Source organism: Crotalus tigris, unplaced genomic scaffold, assembly GCF_016545835.1.
Source record: "Crotalus tigris isolate CLP2741 ecotype Arizona unplaced genomic scaffold, ASM1654583v1 scf7180000022970.308977840:1548163, whole genome shotgun sequence".
In the NCBI taxonomy this organism is placed as follows: Eukaryota; Metazoa; Chordata; class Lepidosauria; order Squamata; family Viperidae; genus Crotalus; species Crotalus tigris.
In genome coordinates, this window is record NW_024099557.1 from 373,703 (window position 1) to 392,242 (window position 18,540).

Consider the following 18,540-nt stretch of genomic DNA (forward strand, 5'->3'; position numbering starts at 1 on the left):
CCGATAGCGCTCCGTTAAGGACGTAAGGCGAGGATTATCATAGCATGCTGGCTATGAAGAGACCTGCCTCCCTCCATTTGTTTCCTAGCTTCCGGGAGGAGAGAGGGAACGGAAACTCCGCCAGCCCAGGCTGGGGAAGAGGGCAGCCACCCCAGCCCTCCTCCCAAAGGGGTCCCAGCTCCCCCTTTACCTGTTCCAGCTCCTTCAGAAAGGTGTGCTGAAGAGTCCCTTCCTTGGGGGGCTTTGAGACATGTAGGTGGAGGCTGCTCCCTCTCCCCAGAGTGTCCAGGCAGAGGACAAACGCCACATTATCCTGCAGCAGACTGAAATCTGGAATCAGAGAAGGCTACACAATGACAGGTAGTCCTCAACTTTCAACAGTTTGCTTAGTGACGGTTCAAAGTCACTAAGGCACCGAAAAAAGGGACTTAGGATGGTCTGTCACACTTAGGACTGTGGCAGCATCCCCCATGGTCACGGGATACGCATTCGGACGCTTGACAACGGACTCACACTTATAACAGTTGGAGTGTCCTGAGGGGGTGTCACATGATCCTCTTTTTGCGACCTTCTGGTGAGCAAAATCAATGGGAAAGGCAGATCCACTTAACAACTGTGTTCCTAACTTACCAACTGCAGTGTTTCACTTGACAGCTGAGGCAGGAAATGGGGCAAAATTCACTTAACCAATGTTAAGTGGCAAAAATTGGGGGGTCAACTGTGGCTTGTTAAGTCGAGGACTACCTGTGCCTGTGAACACACACCAAGAAACCTGGGCACAGAGGCAGGTCTTTTAGGTTTATGGAACGCCTGCAGGATTGATTTTAGGGGGAAGAATGTTCCAGAAAATGAGTTTTTAAACAGCACTCATGGACTTCAACTCCCAGAATTCCTGAGCCAGCCATGGCTCAGCTTGGAAACCTCTCCCTTTCCCTTCAGCGTGGCTGGCTCAGGAATTCTGGGAGTTGAAGTCCACGAGTCATAAAAGAGCCAAGGTTCCCCACGCCTGCTTTAGCCTATCGTCAGCCACCCAGACTCATCCTGGCGAGATGGGCGGCCATAAAAATCGAATTAAATGAATAAACAATGATGAAAAGCGAGGATTGTCGCCAGGCCCATTAAGAGCTAATATAGGCCAAGCTATGCCCTCTTCTCAGTGGTGGGATTCAAATACCTGAACAACCGGTTCTCAGATTTGATGCAGGCCTGGGCCTCCGAGGCCTAGAACGGACTTCCGGAAATGGCATCCACACACTTCCAGTGGGCTGTTCTAGGCCTGGGAGGCCTAGAACGGACTTCCAGAAGTGGCATCCACACACTTCCGGTGGGCTGTTTTAGGCCTGGGAGGCCTAGAACGGACTTCCAGAAGTGGTATCCACACACCGGTGGGCTGTTTTAGGCCTGGGAGGCCTCCTCCAGGCCTCCGAGGTCTAGATGGGACTTCTGGAAGCCAGCCAGTTCTCCGAATTCAGGTAAATTTAGCTACCGGTTCTCCCGAACCGGTGAGAACCGGCTGAATCCCACCACTGCTGCCACTTAAAGCAGGTTGCCAGGTGTCTGTCCAACAGCCCCTTTCCTCTCTTTGGCTATTTCATAAGCGAGGCCAGACTTTTCCCCATAAACTCCAAACGTATATAAAGAATGCAATCATCTCCGTTCACACCTGTGTGGTCCAGGTTGTCTTCCAGCCACCGCTTCGTTCCCTGATAGTTAAACTTGCCGCCTCCGGAGGCAAAGAACAGCAAGTTGTACCTGTGCAGAGAAGAGAGAGGCGAAGGGGTGCATTTCTATTGGGGAAATGCGTATCCACCATCTCACCTTGTTTGGGTTTCCCTACCCCAAAGCCGGTCCCGTTCTTACGCGGCGTGGGTCCTCTTGTATGTGTAGAGCCGGGAGAACAACCGGGCGAGTTCTAAGAGTACCGCAACCCCACTGCCATTGGAGTCAGCCCCGTGGGACAGCCACTGGAAGACAAAAGAAGGTCTTTAGCCAAGGCTGAGCAGTGTCGTGGTCCCGATAGATCAGTGGTTCTCAACCTGTGGGTTGGGACCCCATTTGGGGTCGAACGACCATTTCAAGGGGGTCGCCAAACAACGCAGTCCGCCATGTTTTTCCCCCTTTTCCTTAGCTGTGCTACTCCCTTTTATTCTATTGGCCTTTGACAGCCAATAGAATAGACTCTCTTGAATAGTCTAATTCTATTGGCTTTCAAAAGCCAATAGGAATTGTCCAGGCTGTCTCTGCCCTGCTGAGCCCGCCAAAAGTCCCATTCTGCAAACGGTGCTGCACCAGTTGAGTAGTCCTCGACTTACGACCGGTTGAGTAGTCCTCGACTTACGACCGGTTGGGGGGTCACGGCATTAAAAAGGTTGAGAACCACTGCGATAGATGAAACCAATTAAAAGAACTTCAAGGCAAAGATGTCTTCCTTAAAGAAGATTTTATTCAAGACACAAAGTATTGGCACTTACATAGTTGAACCCAAGACTACAGTGTCAACACTGCCGGCGTGCCTGGCTAGGGAATTCTGGGAGTTGAAGTCCACACGTATGTTACGGTTCTCAGAGTCCTGCTGGGTCGTATTCCTAAATAGTTCCATTATCTTTAGCAAATAAGAGGTGATTCCATCATCTCTGTCTCTCAAAACTGGAGTGCAGGGGTCTTCAACCTTGGCCCTTTAAAGGATTGGTGGACTTCAACTCCCAGAATTCCCCCAGATACAAAGTAACAAGTTGCAATTCCCAGCCTTTCACATTCACCAATTAATCCAAGACCCGGGCTCTCCTCCCAACTTCTCAGCCCGCCAAAACTTTATCTCACGCTGGCCTTCAGTTCACACACAGCTGCAATTGCTACGGAAGCTTCTACATCACTGGTTCTCAACCTTTTTAATGCCGCGACCCCCAACCGGTCGTAAATCGAGGACTACTCAACCGGTCGTAAGTCGAGGACTACTCAACTGGTTGGTCAACTACTCAATTGTCACAGCGTTGCCAAGCAGGATATTTGGGAACGGAGAGCGAACGTTTCCCAAATCTGACTTTGAAGAAGTGGGGACTTCAACTCCCCGAATGCCTGAGCCGGCACTTGTGGGCTTCAACTCCCCGATGACGGAACCATTCTGGGAGCTGAAGTCCACCTATCTTAAAAGTGGCCAAGCTGGGACAAAATGTGGACATAAAGAGATGGGAAGGGCAGGAAGAGAGAGTGTGCGCGAAGGACGCTGCAGACAGCAAGCGAATTAAAGCCCGTCCACACGGAGGGCACAAGAGTTTCATTCATCCAGACGTCCACTGGACCCAGAAGCCTTAAAAATTCAGAAATTCAAGGAAGGCAATCGATGGGAACCGAGTCAGCAGGGGTAGGCAACCTCGGCTCTTTTATGACTCATGGACTTCAACTCCCAGAATTCCTGAGCCAGCATGGCTCAGCTTGGAAACCTCTCCCTTTCGCCTCAGCATGGCTGGCTCAGGAATTCTGGGAGTTGAAGTCCACGAGTCATAAAAGGGGCAAGGTTTCCCTCATACTGGCTCAGGAATTCTGGGAGTTGAAGTCCATGAGTCATAAAAGAACCAAGGTTGCCTATTCCTCACCTAGATGATAGATAGATAGATAGATAGATAGATAGATAGATAGATAGATAGATAGATAGATAGATAGATAGATAGACAGACAGACAGACAGACAGACAGACAGACAGACCTAGATCAGGGGTAGGCAGCCTTGGCTCTTTTATGACTCGTGGACTTCAACTCCCAGAATTTCTGAGCCAGCATGGAGGAACTATGGTCCCTTCATGACTCGTGGACTTCAACTCCCAAAATTCCTGAGCCAGCATGGCTCAGCTTGGAAATCTCTCTCTTTCCCCTCAGCCTGGCTGGCTCAGGAATTCTGGGAGTTAAAGTCCACGAGTCATAAAAGAGCCAAGGTTGCCTACCCCTGACGTAGGGGGATGGGGATTGTCGGTCCTATCTTTTTGGGCGGGGAATGGAAAGTCCATTGTAGTGACTGCTAAGCAACTGGTCGTAAGTCAAGGGCTACCTATAATTAACATGCCTGGCCTCGGTGCTTTTTTTCTAAAAAAATAAAGGTGCCGGAACTCACACATGTCATACAACCTGCCTTGCCTACCCTACAAGGTTCCATCCCAAAAAGGTGCCGGAACTCCGTTCTGGGCGTTCTATGACAAAAAAAAAAAGCCCTGACAACAACTGAGTCCAAAATTATTGTCGTGAGGTAAATTTTGCCCCATTTTACAACCTTCCTTGCCCCAGTTGTTAAAGGAATCACTGCAGTTGTTTAATTAGTAACATGGCTAAGTGAAGCTGGCCTTCCTCACTGACTCTGCTTGTCAGAAGGTCGCAAAAGGGGATCACATGATCCCCAGGACACTAGCAACCATCGTAAATATGAGCCAGTTGCCAAGTCTCTGAATTCTGATCATGTGACCGTGGGGGATGCTGCGACGGTTGTAAGTGTGAAAAACGGTCCTACATCCCTTTTTTCAGGGCTGTTTGTGCTGTTGAACAGTCACTAAACGAACTGTTGTAAGTCGAGGACTACCTTTATTAGAGAAAGGGCACTCTTGTTCGTTTTGGTATACAAATCAGAAACGCAAAACAGAACGTTGGGATGTGCAAAACGTTCTGTGCACAAAGTATGCTGGTTTCTGAGAAGGGGGAAGGTGTCCGGGTGTGAAACGAAGTCCAGGAATTTCTTCTGGATATTTTGTGTGCATGGATGGGGGGAAAAAAACAACAACAAATCAGGCCCCCACCAGGCTGAATCGTGACTGGGAAAAATAAATAAAAGCAGGAAAGAAACAAGGATGGGGTTTTTTTCCCCCTTAACAATGGCACATCAAGGGAGGCTGGGGAGATGGGGTTGCAAGCCTAGGGGCCAGCCAGAGGAGCAGTGCAAGACATACACAACTGGCAACAGCCGTGAGGCGGGTCTTGCTCCCAAAACCAGATCAAGTAAAACACTCCTGGTTTTTTTTACTGCCGGAGTACAGCAGCTTGGCAGAACATTCAGCAGATAAACAGTTTATTTAAGATTAGGAACAGAACATATTTTCCATTCTGTACACACTCCTATCCTGCAAATTATCTTGACGGCTAGGTCTTAATTCCTCCCCACCTGTTGAGGCCACTGGAGTTCAAGGGGACCGATCAGGAATCAGCCTTGGTTTAGGCAGGGCTCCATCCATAAGACCTGGGTCAAAGATTCTCACCTCACCCCTGGCAAGAAAGACACGGAGCCGTCTAGTTCACAGGTGGCGGTTGGTTTACCTCAGGAATCTCTGGCATGCAGTTACAAGGATACTCTGATATCAAAGTCCGGAGTGCTTTATATACACACAGGCTAAATAATTCCACCACCCCCACCCACCTAAGCAACATCCGAACGTGTAGGCTCAAAGGGTCAGCTGCAACGCCCAGAAGCCTTTCCGCTCCGCGCGTCCTCGTCCCAGCCAGCTTCAGCAGCCTCCGATCCCAGCCGTTCCTCGGTTCCGAATACAGCCGCCACATCAGCTGTCCGTCAGCTCTTCGGCGGCCGCTCTACCGGCGCTCCCCGGCCTATTAATGAGCCGGCGGTCCGTCAGCTGTTTGGCGGCCAAAGGACGCCACCAGGACCACCAGTAGGCATGCGGCCAGCTCGTCAGCCGCTCGGCGGCCGAGGACTCCAACAGACTGAAGCAGGTGGGCTTGCTGGTGCTGGCTGCCGCTGTCCTTCTCCGCCCTGCACGCTGTCCTTGCCCTCCCCCCACCTGTCCATGTCGAGCCCGGAGGGCTGGACAACCTGGGGTAGGCAACGGTGGCAGCTTTTTACGACCCATAGATTTCAACTCCCAGAATCCCTGAGCCAGCTGGCTCAGGGATTCTGGGAGTTGAAGTCCACAGGTTGCAAAGTTGCCACAGTTGCTCCCACCCACCCCCTTCATAAGACCTCCGTTTTTAAATTGCTGGGAAGAGGAAAGAGGGGAGAGACTTCTAAGAGGCTGAAAAATAGAAACGGGGGGGGGGGGAAACCAGAGTACAGGTAGTCCTCAACTTACAAACGGTTGCTTAGAGACCGTTCGAAGATACAACAGACTTATCTGGAGGTTACTGACAACTCAGATCCAAAGTCCCGATCGTCGTGCTTCCCCCAGAGTCACGTGATCAAATTTGGGACGCTCAGCAAGTGGGCTGCCTTTATGGATGTTTGCAGTGCCCCATTGGTCACAGGACCACATTTTATTTATTAAATTTATATGCTATTCATTTTCTTGATAAGGTGACTCTGAGCAACCTTATGACAGTTTTGCCAAAAAAAAACCACCCCAGCATTTACTTCCGGTTTTCAGCAAAACTGCTCCCATAGTGAACCACTGGTTCACTTAATATATAAAATGGAGCTGGAAGGGACCTTGGAATGACGTGTTGGAACTTTTATCCCAATGCCGGCAATGGGGTGGGTGCGGTTTCTTCGATAGATAGATAGATAGATAGATAGATAGATAGATAGATAGATAGATAGATAGATAGATAGATAGATAGATAGATAGATAGATATGCTGAACATCTAATTCCCATAGCACTGTTTTAGGTCTAAAGATATTTACCCACGTAATAGGACCGTATTGCTATTCTATTTCTCATCTTTCTCATCATTCCTATTGCCTTCTCGTATTGGTATCTTATGATTTGTCACTTGTTTTACGATTAATGATTGTAACCGCGATTTATGATCGATGGCCTATCATTTGGTGGCTTGTACGTACACTGAAAGCCTATGCACCAGAGACAAATCTCCTTGTTGTGTCCAATCCCACGTGGCCAATAAAAAAATTCTGTTTTAACTATTTTACACGTTTAAAATGACGAATGGTATTTTACAGGAATGCGAAAGTAGCTACAATCCAAACTTGGTCTGTCGCATCCCAAAATCTGTAAAATGGAAGCTTTTTTTTAAGTAGAAGGTGTACTGTTCAAAAGACTGGCAGCAATGTAAACAGCAGTCGCTACGAACTCAAATCAGTGAGCCAAGCTGCATCATACTGAAAATGTCTAAAACATGGATCTTTGCCAGTGAGTCCTTACCGGTGCAACTCCAAAAGAGTCATAATGAGCAACTAGGACGATGGTAGGCAGGTCTTCTCCTCCCAGGCCTGTCAGCCGCCCCTTGTAAGGAAAGAGGTAAAGTAAGAACTGCTGCAACATCCTTCCAGATCAGTACAAGACACGTTTCCTCTTTAAGATTGACATCTGTGACATATACAGGGCTTTAAACTTGTTGAAAAGGGGCTAAATGTGTTTAAAATCCAACACTGGCTTCCTTTCCTGATTCTTTCATTTCGTATATTCTGCTGGATAAGGCATCAGGTTATAAACCAGGAGACTGTGAGTTCTAGTCCCGCCTTAGGCACGAAAGTTGGCTGGGTGACTTTGGGCCAATCACCAATCACCAGGAGTCTAGGAGTTCTAGTCCTGCCTTGGGCACGAAAGATGGCTGGGTGACTTTGGGCCAATCACCAAGAGTCTAGGAGTTCTAGTCCCGCCTTAGGCACGAAAGATGGCTGGGTGACTTTGGGCCAATCATCAGGAGTCTAGGGGTTCTAGTCCCGCCTTAGGCACAAAAGATGGCTGGGTGACTTTGGGCCAATCACCAGGAGATGGTGAGTTCTAGTTCCGCCTTAGGCATGAAAGATGGCTGGGTAACTGTGGGCCAATCACTGGGAGATGGTGAGTTCTAGTCCCACCTTACGCTTGAGAGCCAGCTGGATGATCTTGGATAGATCCAATAAGTAAATAAATATAAATATTCAAAATAAATTAAAACAAATCAAAAGAGAATAATAAAATAATGTGAAATAAGATACAATACAATATAATGACGAAGCGGTATTATGTATGTTCACCACCTTGATTAACTTACAAAACTAATACAGTAAAGATGGAAGTTTAAAAATAACCTAGTAAAACATTATTTTTTTAAAAAAAAGAACCCTCCCCACACTTCTTGTATCTTCCCTAATAAAATCCTTCGCTGTGACCTCTGCTCCGGTAGCTCAACCAGGCAAGGCTGTTCCAAGAAGGCCAGCCCTCCTAATGAAAGCTCTAACACAGGGGTCTTCAAACTCGGTCACTTTAAGCCTTGTGGACTTCAACTCCCAGAATTCTTCAGCCTGGCTGAGGAATTCTGGGAGTTGAAGTCCACAAGGCTTAAAGTGGCCCAAGTTTGAAGACCCCTACTCTAACCCATGTCTCCTACTGTTTTGGCTTCCAAAATAAACCGAAGTCCCTCCTTCCAGTTGCTTCTTAAAATTCAAGGGCCTCGGAAAACCATCTGCTCAGCACTCCGGCTAATAATGTGCCTTTGAACGATCTTAGCTTAGCAGGGCCCGAGTGCAGATGCCGGGAAGATTCCGGCTTTGCAAATCGCAGGAAGGACCCCGGCCTAGAAAAAAATACCACCGTGTCCCCCCCCCCCAAAAAAGAAAAAAACCTCCCCAAACTCACTTCTATACTCGTGATGAGCCAATCGTTGACGGCTTTACTCTGAGCTCCACTGGTCACCATCTGGAAGCCGTTGGCCGTCGCGGTGTGCAGAAGGACTAGGAAGGAAAAAAGAGGGTTTAAAAGAAAGGAACTAAGACAGGCAGCCCTCAACTTACAACCGTTCATTTAGGGACCGTTCAAATTACGATGGTCCTGGGGGAAAAAAAGTGACTTAGGGCTGTTTTTCACGTTTACGACCGTTTGCTGCCTCCCCCGTGGTCACGAGACCAAAATTCGGACGCTTGGCAACTGGCACGTGTTTATGACGGTTGCAACGTCCTGGAGTCACCCGAACCCCTTCTGTGACCTTCTGACAAGCAAAGTCAATAAGGAAGGCAGCTCTGCTTAACATCTGTGTCCCAAAGGTGCTTTGTTCAGGAGGCAAGTGGACTTTCTTATTTTTCTTTGAAGACGTTTGGCTTCTCATCCAGCTCTGACTGGATGGTGGGGAAGGGAAGGTCCAGTCAACGCTGAAGAAGCTTCTTGGCTGAGAAGCGAAATGTCTTCAAAGAAAAACAAAGGAAGTCCAGTTGCCTCCTGGGATTCTTCTTTTCTTTTTCTTTTTTAACAAAATTTTATTAAATTTATATAGGTGAGGAAAAATAGGAACAATACAGGTATGGTAAAGAGAGGGGTAAAAGGAAAGGGGGAGGGGAAGGAAATAAGGAATTAGGGTAAAATAAGGATAGGTACAATCACATATTTCAACAAAGAAGCAACCGTCCGGATCATAATAATGAGTAAATATCATATTCAACCATTTTTAACAAAACTTAAACTGTAACATATTAAAAACAATTAGTAAACAAATACGTTGATCTATTAAGTAAACACTACTAATAAAATCTCAAAAAAAAAAAATCCTAACAATCAAAAGTAACAAATGAAAATCAGTAAATCAGGAAAAGTAATCGTCTCATCAAAATGTGAGTTAGAACTCGATTAAAAATCAGTCATCTATTCTAAAATATTAAATCCTTCACGTTCTAACATGAATGTTGGCTGGGGAATCCTGGGAGTTGAAGTCCACACATCTTAAAGTTGCCAACTGCTCTATGCCATCTACCTGGTTTCTGTTTTAAAGATAATTATATAAAACGCAAAAGCAATTTAACAAATGTACGTGCGCTGCGTCCCATTAACCACGCTTGAGAACCAGTCATCTTTCCAATTTGCTGATTTAATACGCTATTTTTCTGTCAACATACATATCCCGTTCATTAACTACATAATGTATTATGTGGCTAATGTAGATAAAGTATAGTTACGCTGCTCAGATTTACTCGATTAGTGAGGGGGAATATGAATGTAATAATAAACACTATCCCGTGGAGGTATAATAAAAGTGCCCAGGGAACAATCAATGACAAGTAATCTGTGCAACAGAATCCTGTTATCAAAAGGATGAGTTACAATTCCTTAACACTATAAGGAAACAGGTAAGAAAATATATACTGCTCAAAAAAAGAAAGGGAACACAAACGTATAGGATCCTATACGTTTGTGTTCCCTTTATTTTTTTGAGCAGTATATTTTTCTTCTAAAAAGTGTAGAGCTGTAGCTACACGCAGCAAAGAGTCGCCTGATTCAGAACTGACATCAAGAGCTTCTACACGTGTTGCAAATGCTTCAGCTATGAGCTCCTGCAGAGAATCCTCGACTTATGACTTACAACTGTGGCGGAGTCCAGAATTATGATCATAAATCATGCCGGCTGTTAAGCGCCTCCCCTTGTGAGCTTGCCCGATTTTACAAGCTTTTTGCGATGGGTGTTTTCCACCATAGGCATTTTTCACCCGAAAATGGAAGCAAATGCCAAATTGGGGCAAACCCCCCCCCCCCATCCTAATAGGGTGCTGTAAATGGATATAAATTTAAGCTGATTGCCCAGTAGGCCAAATGCAACCACCTGACTATAGGGGGAAATCGTCGGAACTTAGAGTAAGTAGCCCTGGGGAAGTCCGTTGTAACTTCAAACGGTCACTAAGCCGCCAGTCGTAAGTCGAAGACTATATTCCATGCAAGTCAAAAAGAAGCCTATTCATTTTTTTTTTTTTTAAAGGACAGAAACATAGAAAACCTACAGCAGAAAAAGACCTAGTGGTCTGCTCAGTCTGCCCTTTTGAGTTTATCTGATTTTGGTTTTAGTTTCAGTTTAGTTTTTAAATTATTTTTATTTTTTTAAACTTTTGTCTGAGGACGGTCCTGAGCTAAAAGGCCACCAAGTCAATAGACTTTTCTGGAGAGGTCTGTACCGGGAGTGGCCATCCTGGGAAAGCCCAACCAAACTTCGCAAAATACCGACCTTCAGCAGCCGAAGCTGAGCCTTGCGACGTAGAAGCGGTCTGGGTCTGCTCATAGATGGAGAGAAGCTCGTCGTCTTCCTTGGCAAAGTAGACGGGGACGATGGTCTCCATGGCCAACATCTCTGGCTCAATCTCCATGAATTGCTTCGGGCGAGAAGAACAGGGAGTTAGTATTGGCACTGCCAAGAAGGGTACGGCTTATCGTCGTATAGTGGAGTTGGAAGAAGTCGTGCTGGCTGGGGGAACTCTGGGAGTTCAACTGCGGGGAAGGGGCATTATAAAGTGGTCAGGCTTGAGAAACGGGGCACTACGTCACCTCCAACAAATGACAATCCAGCCTGTCTGAAAACTTAAATATGTGTGTGTGTGTGTGTGTGTGTGTGTGTGTGTGTGTGTGTGTGTTACTTATATGTAAGGGTGTATGTCTATACCAGGGGTCTTCAAACTGGGCCCTTTTATGACTTGTGGACTTCAACTCCCAGAATTCCTGAGCCAGCAAGGCTCAGCTTGGAAACCTCTCCCTTTCCCCTCAGCGTGGCTGGCTCAGGAATTCTGGGAGTTTATTTATTTATTTATTTTTATTCATATGCCGCCCAATCCCAAAGGACTCAGGGCGGTGTACAAAATTAAAACAATCATCTAACAATAAAACAATAAAATAATACAGTCCCCGAGTCATAAAAGCCAAGGTTGCCTACCCCTGGGCTAACCCATTCCACTGACTGACAGCTCTTAATGACTGGGCCCTTGCAAAGAATCCACTGCAGATAGTTCTCAACTTACAACCATTTGCTTAGTGACCGTTTAAAGTTACAGTGGCACTGAAAAAAAGTGACTTAGGACCGTTTTTCACACTTACAACCGTTGCAGCATCCCCAAGGTCACGAGGTCAAAATTCAGATGCTTGACAACCGGCTCACATTTATGACAATCGCAGTGTCCCGGGGTTATGTGATTTCCCCTTTTGCGACCTTCTGACAAGCAAAGTCAATGGGGGAAGCCAGGTTCACTTCACCACCAGGTTACTAACAACTGCAATGATTCACTTAACGACTGAGGGAAGAAAGGTCGTAAAATGGGGCAAAACTCCCTTAGCGACTATCTTGCACAGCAGCAGAAATCTTTGGGGCTCCATTGGAGTTGTTACGTCGAGAACTACCTGTACATTTACAGAAGAATTGTAGCGCAGCTTCACGTTTTAAACTCTGAGGAAAACCGAACTGCGTTAATGGCTTCTGTGTGAGGAAAACAGGACTGTGCGGTTTGTGGTGTGGAGAAATGCAGATGTGTAAAGTGATGCAAACTTATATAAACAGTCCATCTAATTCAGGGGTCTTCAAACTTGGCCACTTTAAGACTCGTGGACTTCCAACTCCCAGAATTCCTCAGCCAACCCTCAGGGCTGGCTGAGGAATTCTGGGAGTTGGAAGTCCACGAGTCTTAAAGTGGCCAAGTTTGAAGACCCCTTTTCTAAATAGACTGGTCTCAACTGAGATGTGAATGTGAATAAATAGCTCCGATATAAATGGGGAAAGGGGTATTTGATTCTCCTGATCAATATGTGAGTAGGAAGGCCAGCATCTTGATGATAGCCCATTGATAGACAATTTCCTTCAACTAGAGATTTAAATTGCTTTTGTTAAACATTTTGGTCCCCCGCCTTCAATACTTGTGGCAGTGAGTTCCAGATGTCCAATTGGTGTTGGTGTGAAGGTTGAACACCTGTTGGTCTGTAGAATAAAAGCCTAGGCAAACAGGGGGAACCTATTTGGAGGGTGATAGAACGAGACAAGCACATCCTGTGTGCTGAGATATGGCACATGGGATTTTGCATTTTTATGAATGAATGAAGATTAAAAATTAATTAGAAAATTATAAGGGTGGGGGTTAATTTGAAGGAGTTTGTAAGGGTTTTGTTTTGTTTTTTAACTAAACTGGATTCTCTTTTGTGCTTCAACTCTGGGGGAAGAATGGATTATAAATTTAGTAATGGCCACAGCTTTAAATGAGGAGCCTTGCTTGCCATGACAAATAGTCTTCAACTTACAGCCACTCATTTAGTGACCGTTGAAAGTTACGACCCTATCCTCTGCAGCACCCCAAAATGTTCAAAATTGTGCACTTGGCAAAATTGTGCACTTGTGTTTACGACGTTTACAGGATCACCTGATCGCCATCTGCAACCTTCCCAGGTTGCTCCCGACCAAGTTAGTGAGGGAATGTCAGATTTGCTTAATGACTGCATGGTTCACTTAATGACCACTGCAGTGATTCGCTTAAAAACCGTGGCCAAAAGTTGTAAAATCGGGCGTGACACACTTAACGACAATTAACTATTTCCTTAGCAAAGGAAATTCTGGCTCCCAGTTGTGATCGTCTTACTGTGATGAAAACCAGCATGGCTCAAATATAATATTAATATTAATAAAGTTGGAAGGGACCTTGGAGGTCATCTAGTCCAACCCCTTACTCAGGCAGGAAACCCTATACCATTTCAGACAAATGGCTGTCCAGTCTCTTCTTAAAAACTTCCAGGGTTGGAGCATTCACCGCTTCTGGAGGCAGGTTGTTCCACTGGTTAATTGTTCTCACTGTCAGGAAGTTTCTCCTTAGTTCCAGGTTGCTTCTCTCCTTGATTTAGTTTCCATCTGTTGCTTCTTGTCCTGCCTCCAGGTGCTTTGGAGAATAGCTTGACTCCCTCTTCTTTGGGGCAGCCCCTGAGATACTGGAATACCTCTATCCTGTCTCCCCTCGTCCTTCTCTTCATTAAACTAGACATACCCAATTCCGGCAATCATTCCTTATATGTTTTAGCCTCCAGTCCCCTAATCATCTTTGTTGCTCTTCTCTTACTCTAGTTTCTAGAGTCCCAACATCTTTTTTACATCGTGGTGACCAAAACTGGATGCTGTATTCCAAGTGTGGCCTTACCAAGGCCTTGTAAAGTGGTATTAACACTTCACGTGATCTTGATTCTATCCCTCTGTTAATGCAGCCTAGCACTGTGTTGGCTTTTTTGGCTGCTGCAGCACACGGCTGGCTTATATTTAAGTGATTGTCCACTAGGATTCCGAGATCAGGTTTTGTTCGAACAAAAGACGCAGGGTCTGGCTTTACACACGGTGGAAGGCAACACCGCAGGAGAGAACCAGCGTCCCTCTTAGATTTAGCCCTTGTCACCCTTGCTCAGAAAAGGAGACTTACCCGGATAACATCCTGAGGCACCGATGCCATGTTGTGCGGCAGGATGATCACCACCGCGCCGGCTGACTGGCGAAGCGCTTTCTGATACTGTTCGTAGGAGAAGTCCACCAGCCGCATCATCACACAGCGGCGGCTTAGCACATCTGCCTCTACGGTGCGCGCCTCGGTGTTTAACACAGCATTCCGGGTTCCTGTGAAAAGCAAAGGAGAGGCTTCAGCGGTTTGGGAGCTTGGATCCACAGAAAGGGGCGGCTTTTGCCAGGAAAACTGAAGCTCTTGGGCAGGGCTGGGACAATTAATTTTCCAAAGGGGGGGGGTGTCACACAAGAAACTAGGACTGTTGTGGAGGGCTGGACCAATATGTTGCGAAGGTGCGTAGACATGAGTGCATGCATGTATGTAAACTGACCCAAAAAAATCCCCCCAAAAACATCTTCAAAAGAAAAGTAATCCATGTAATAATAATAAAATAAAATAATAATAATAATAAGTAGTAGTAGTAGTAGTAGTAGTAGTAGTAGTAGTAGTAGTAATAGTAGTAGTAGTAGTAGTAGTAGTAGTAGTAGTTGTTGTTATAAGGGACCTTGGACCCAAAATGTACACGAGTATTTTGAAGGATGCATTAAAAGAGAGCCCAACTATCAGCGGATATTAAATAACTATTTCAAAATTGCTCTATTCTGAACAGTGCTAAAACTGTGTTGAAGAGCTAACACCAACTGGCTGAAACACATAGAACGGCAGAGCTGGGAGGTGAACTAGGAAAAATAACCAGGTGAGGTGGTGGAAGGCATACCTAGTAAATTTCAGTGCAGAAAAAACTAAAGGCTGCTTTTGAAAAGAGAGAAAAATGAGAACTAGAAAGCACAGCGCTGACAAATAAGGAACGGTTGCTGGAATTGGGCATGTCTAGTTTAATGAAGAGAAGGATGAGGGGGGACATGATAGCAGTCTTCCAATATCTCAGGGGCTGCCCCAAAGAAGAGGGAGTCAAGCTCTTCTCCAAAGCAGCTGAGGGCAGGACAAGAAGCAACGGATGGAAACTGACCAAAGAGAGAAGCAATCTAGAACGAAGGAGAAACTTCCTGACAGTGAGAACAATTAACCATGTAACAACCTGCCTCCAGAAGCGGTGAATGCTCCAACACTGGAAGTTTTTAAGAAGAAACTGGACAGCCATTTGTCTGAAATGGCATAGATTTTCCCGCCTGAGCAGGGGGTTGGACTAGAAGACCTCCAAGATCCCTTCCAACTGTTATTATTATTATAAATTAGGCGTGGTATGTCTGTGTTTAACTGTTTATAATGTTCTTCTGCGTTTATTATCTCCTCCTTTTCCCTTTGGAGTCAAAACTACTAGAGGGAGGAGTTCATTAACGGATTTTAATTGGGGAGGAGGAGATCTTTAGAGATTTCCAACATTTGTTACAACAACTGAGAGAGGCATTGAGAATGGCACTTTTTCTTCCACTAGGTTAGATATTACAGCTGTTACTTTCAATTTGTCTAGTTTATGAACAGCCAGGCACACAGGTGGAAAGCCCGCTAGTTCTTTTTTTTTTTAAAGCCTCCCCCTCCCTCCCAAAATGGGGATGTGGCACTTTGGAGGTGACTAAAAGAGTAGACAACACCCTGCCTCTTTTCTGTGTGCACTTTGCTCCCTCTCTCTGCATTCTGGTTAGCTTTTAGTTTAATTGAAATTTAAATGTATGAGCCTTATTTGTTGTTTTAGTGTTTTATAATGCATTTAATTGAATGCCTGTAAGCCATGGAGAGATGGGGTGGCGTGCAAGTTTAATAAAGGCCAGATTTCTTTTTTTTCAAACAGCGGTATATCTGTGTTAATAACAAACCAGCATAACATACAAAATGCCATTCAGAAAGGGCCAGAATTTCTGATCTTCCTCTTTGTAAGAGACTAAAGGGGCACAGAGTGCATTGCCAAGAGATTGGAAGATGGTGATAGACGACCACACCAATTTAAAATGTCCAATAGGAATGGGGCAGATCCCACTCCAGAATATGCAGCAGACAGTCCTCGACTTACAACCACAATTGAGCCCAACATTTCCGTCGCTAACCGAGACATTTGTTAAGTGAGTTTTTGCCTCATTTTACCACACTTCTTGCCATAGTTGCCAAGTGAATCCCTGAAAGTTGTTAAGTTAGTCACAAGATTGTTAAGTGAATCTGGCTTTTCCATTGACTGCTTCTCAGGTCGCAAAAGGGGATCACATGATCCCAGGACACTGCAACTGTCGTAAATATGAACTAGTTGCCAAGCCTCTGAGTTTTGATCGCGTGACCGTGCAGGATGCTGCAATAGTCCTAAGGGTGAAAAATGGTCCTAAGTCACTTTTTCAGTGGCGTTGTAACTTTGAACGGTCACTAAATGAACTGTTGTAAGTCGAGGACTACCTGTGTTACCAAGACTGTCAGTGAAATATTGTGATGTGTCCCTGCAGGTGAGGAAACCTTGTTCTTAAATTACTACAGAGAAATAGTTACACAAGCCACCTCTGTGCTGGGCTGGGTCGAGATTAAGGCTCTGTTATGATAGCCTAGCGCCCTTTAATAACAGGCAGTAAACTCACAGGCAGAGATAAAGACCAGCCCTTGGTAATTATTATAAGAAATTGTTTTCTACCGTTGAAATGTGTTTGAATATTAGTAGCTCGGGATAGTAGCTGAGCTGTTGATTTCATCTCTGAGCTTGGCAATTTGGCTGCAAACGTTTCGTCCCCAACTACCTGTTTTCTACCAGTTTGGAAACTTCTTGATAAATACATGTAATCCTCGACTTACTAGTAGAGGCTCAGCAACCATTCAGCATTACGACAGAACCCCCCCTCCCCAAGCACTCATAAACACTGGACAGCCATTGGTCTGAAATGATATAGGGTTTCCTGCCTGAGCAGGGGGTTGGACTAGACGCCCTCCAAGGTCCCTCCCAACTTTATTACTACTACTACTACTACTACTACTACTACTACTACTACTACTACTACTATTATATCTCAGGGGCTGCCCCAGAGAAGAGGGAGTCAAGCTATTCTCCAAAGCGCCTGAAGGCAGGACAAGAAGGAACGGATAGAAACTAACCAAGGAGAGAAGCAACCTAGAACTAAGGAGAAACTTCCTGACAGTGAGAACAATTAACCAGTGGAACAACCTGCCTCCAGAAGCGGTGAATGCTCCAAAACTGGAAGTTTTTAAGAAGAAACTGAACAGCCATTTGTCTGAAATGGTATAGGGTTACCTGCCTGAGCAGGGGGTTGGACTTGATGACCTCCAAGGTCCCTTCCAACTTTATTATTATTGTTATTGTTGTTATTACTATTATAACCCACACATTTAGTTCCAATAGGTGCCAACTCCCTTGTGGTCACATGACCACATTTTGGGACTCAGCAACCACCCTCCACTTATAGCCATTTGCAGCATCCCTTAATCTCACGATCAAAAATTGACAACATTTTGGCTGGAAATCAGAGTTTACTGCCGATTTCCAGCAAAAACAAAACAAAACAAAACAAACAAAAAATAACCATGCATGACAAACAGTGGGTTTACTTATAGCCATGGTGTCCGCTCAATAACCACTGCAAAAAAAAAAAAAAGATTGTAAAATCGGGCCTGGTCACATGATGACCTGCTTAATGACCAGCATGACTTAACAACTATAATTTCAGGCTCAGTTACATTGCAAATCGAGGACCGCCTATCAGGACAGGGATCTTACAGAAAGGCTGCAGAAGGGGAATACTTGAGGACACAACACGCAACAATGATAGCTTGTGTTCCGCCACCTTTATCGCCCCTAGGCAATGCCGCAAGAGCGTTGAATTACATCATGCGTAACGCACTATTGCCCCATCACACCACTCAAGTAGAGCTATTTCTTAATATTTGAAAATTTTCTCAGGCTGGCTGTCTCTCACCACAGTCAGAAAGATATTTGAAACTAATTACTCTGCTGTTCTTGCTTTAATATTAGATAGCTTTTTATGCTTACAGGCAATCCTCTTGTCATGGTTCCGAAAAGAAGCAGCTTTTCAAAGAACTTTGAGGATTATTTACCTTAAAGAATCCTTTTATTGCTACATAGCTTCCGCACGTACAATAATGAAGCCAAAAACTGAATCCTCCCACCCCCAATCACCCGCAACAAAGCATAACTCACTCCTTCATTTTATAGTCATCATGTTCTCCAATTAGTTTGAAGTGTGAACTGCCCCTCCCGTACTCCTCTTGTTACAGCTGACCTTGTCAATGCTGTACTGAAATATTGTTATAGTTAACTAGCATACTTTCCCATCACTAGGCTAGTATTGTCTGCTTTAATTCTAGAAATGATATGCAGGCTAAATAAAACATGTTTGCTTCTTCATATATGGCAAGCAAGAACATTCCATGTTAGCAGTCTTGACACCTCTATTTACAACCATTTGTTTAGCAACAGTTAACATGGCACTGAAAAAGTGATT

At 45.2% G+C, this 18,540-nt stretch overlaps 1 protein-coding gene across 4 annotated transcripts in view; it reads right to left on the reverse strand.

The window, feature by feature from the left end:
* Window positions 1-18,540, reverse strand: part of NCLN (nicalin) — a 31,691-nt gene that overhangs the window by 9,975 nt on the left and 3,176 nt on the right. For all 4 annotated transcript variants that reach the window (XM_039319292.1, XM_039319291.1, XM_039319295.1 and 1 more), the window contains exons 2-8: window positions 14,054-14,244; window positions 10,849-10,993; window positions 8,505-8,599; window positions 7,086-7,166; window positions 1,861-1,964; window positions 1,664-1,752; window positions 191-330 (exon numbers count right to left, since the gene is read on the reverse strand). In XM_039319292.1, coding sequence (XP_039175226.1) covers window positions 191-330; window positions 1,664-1,752; window positions 1,861-1,964; window positions 7,086-7,166; window positions 8,505-8,599; window positions 10,849-10,993; window positions 14,054-14,244 — 845 coding nt within the window. The remainder of the gene's footprint in view (window positions 1-190; window positions 331-1,663; window positions 1,753-1,860; window positions 1,965-7,085; window positions 7,167-8,504; window positions 8,600-10,848; window positions 10,994-14,053; window positions 14,245-18,540) is intronic.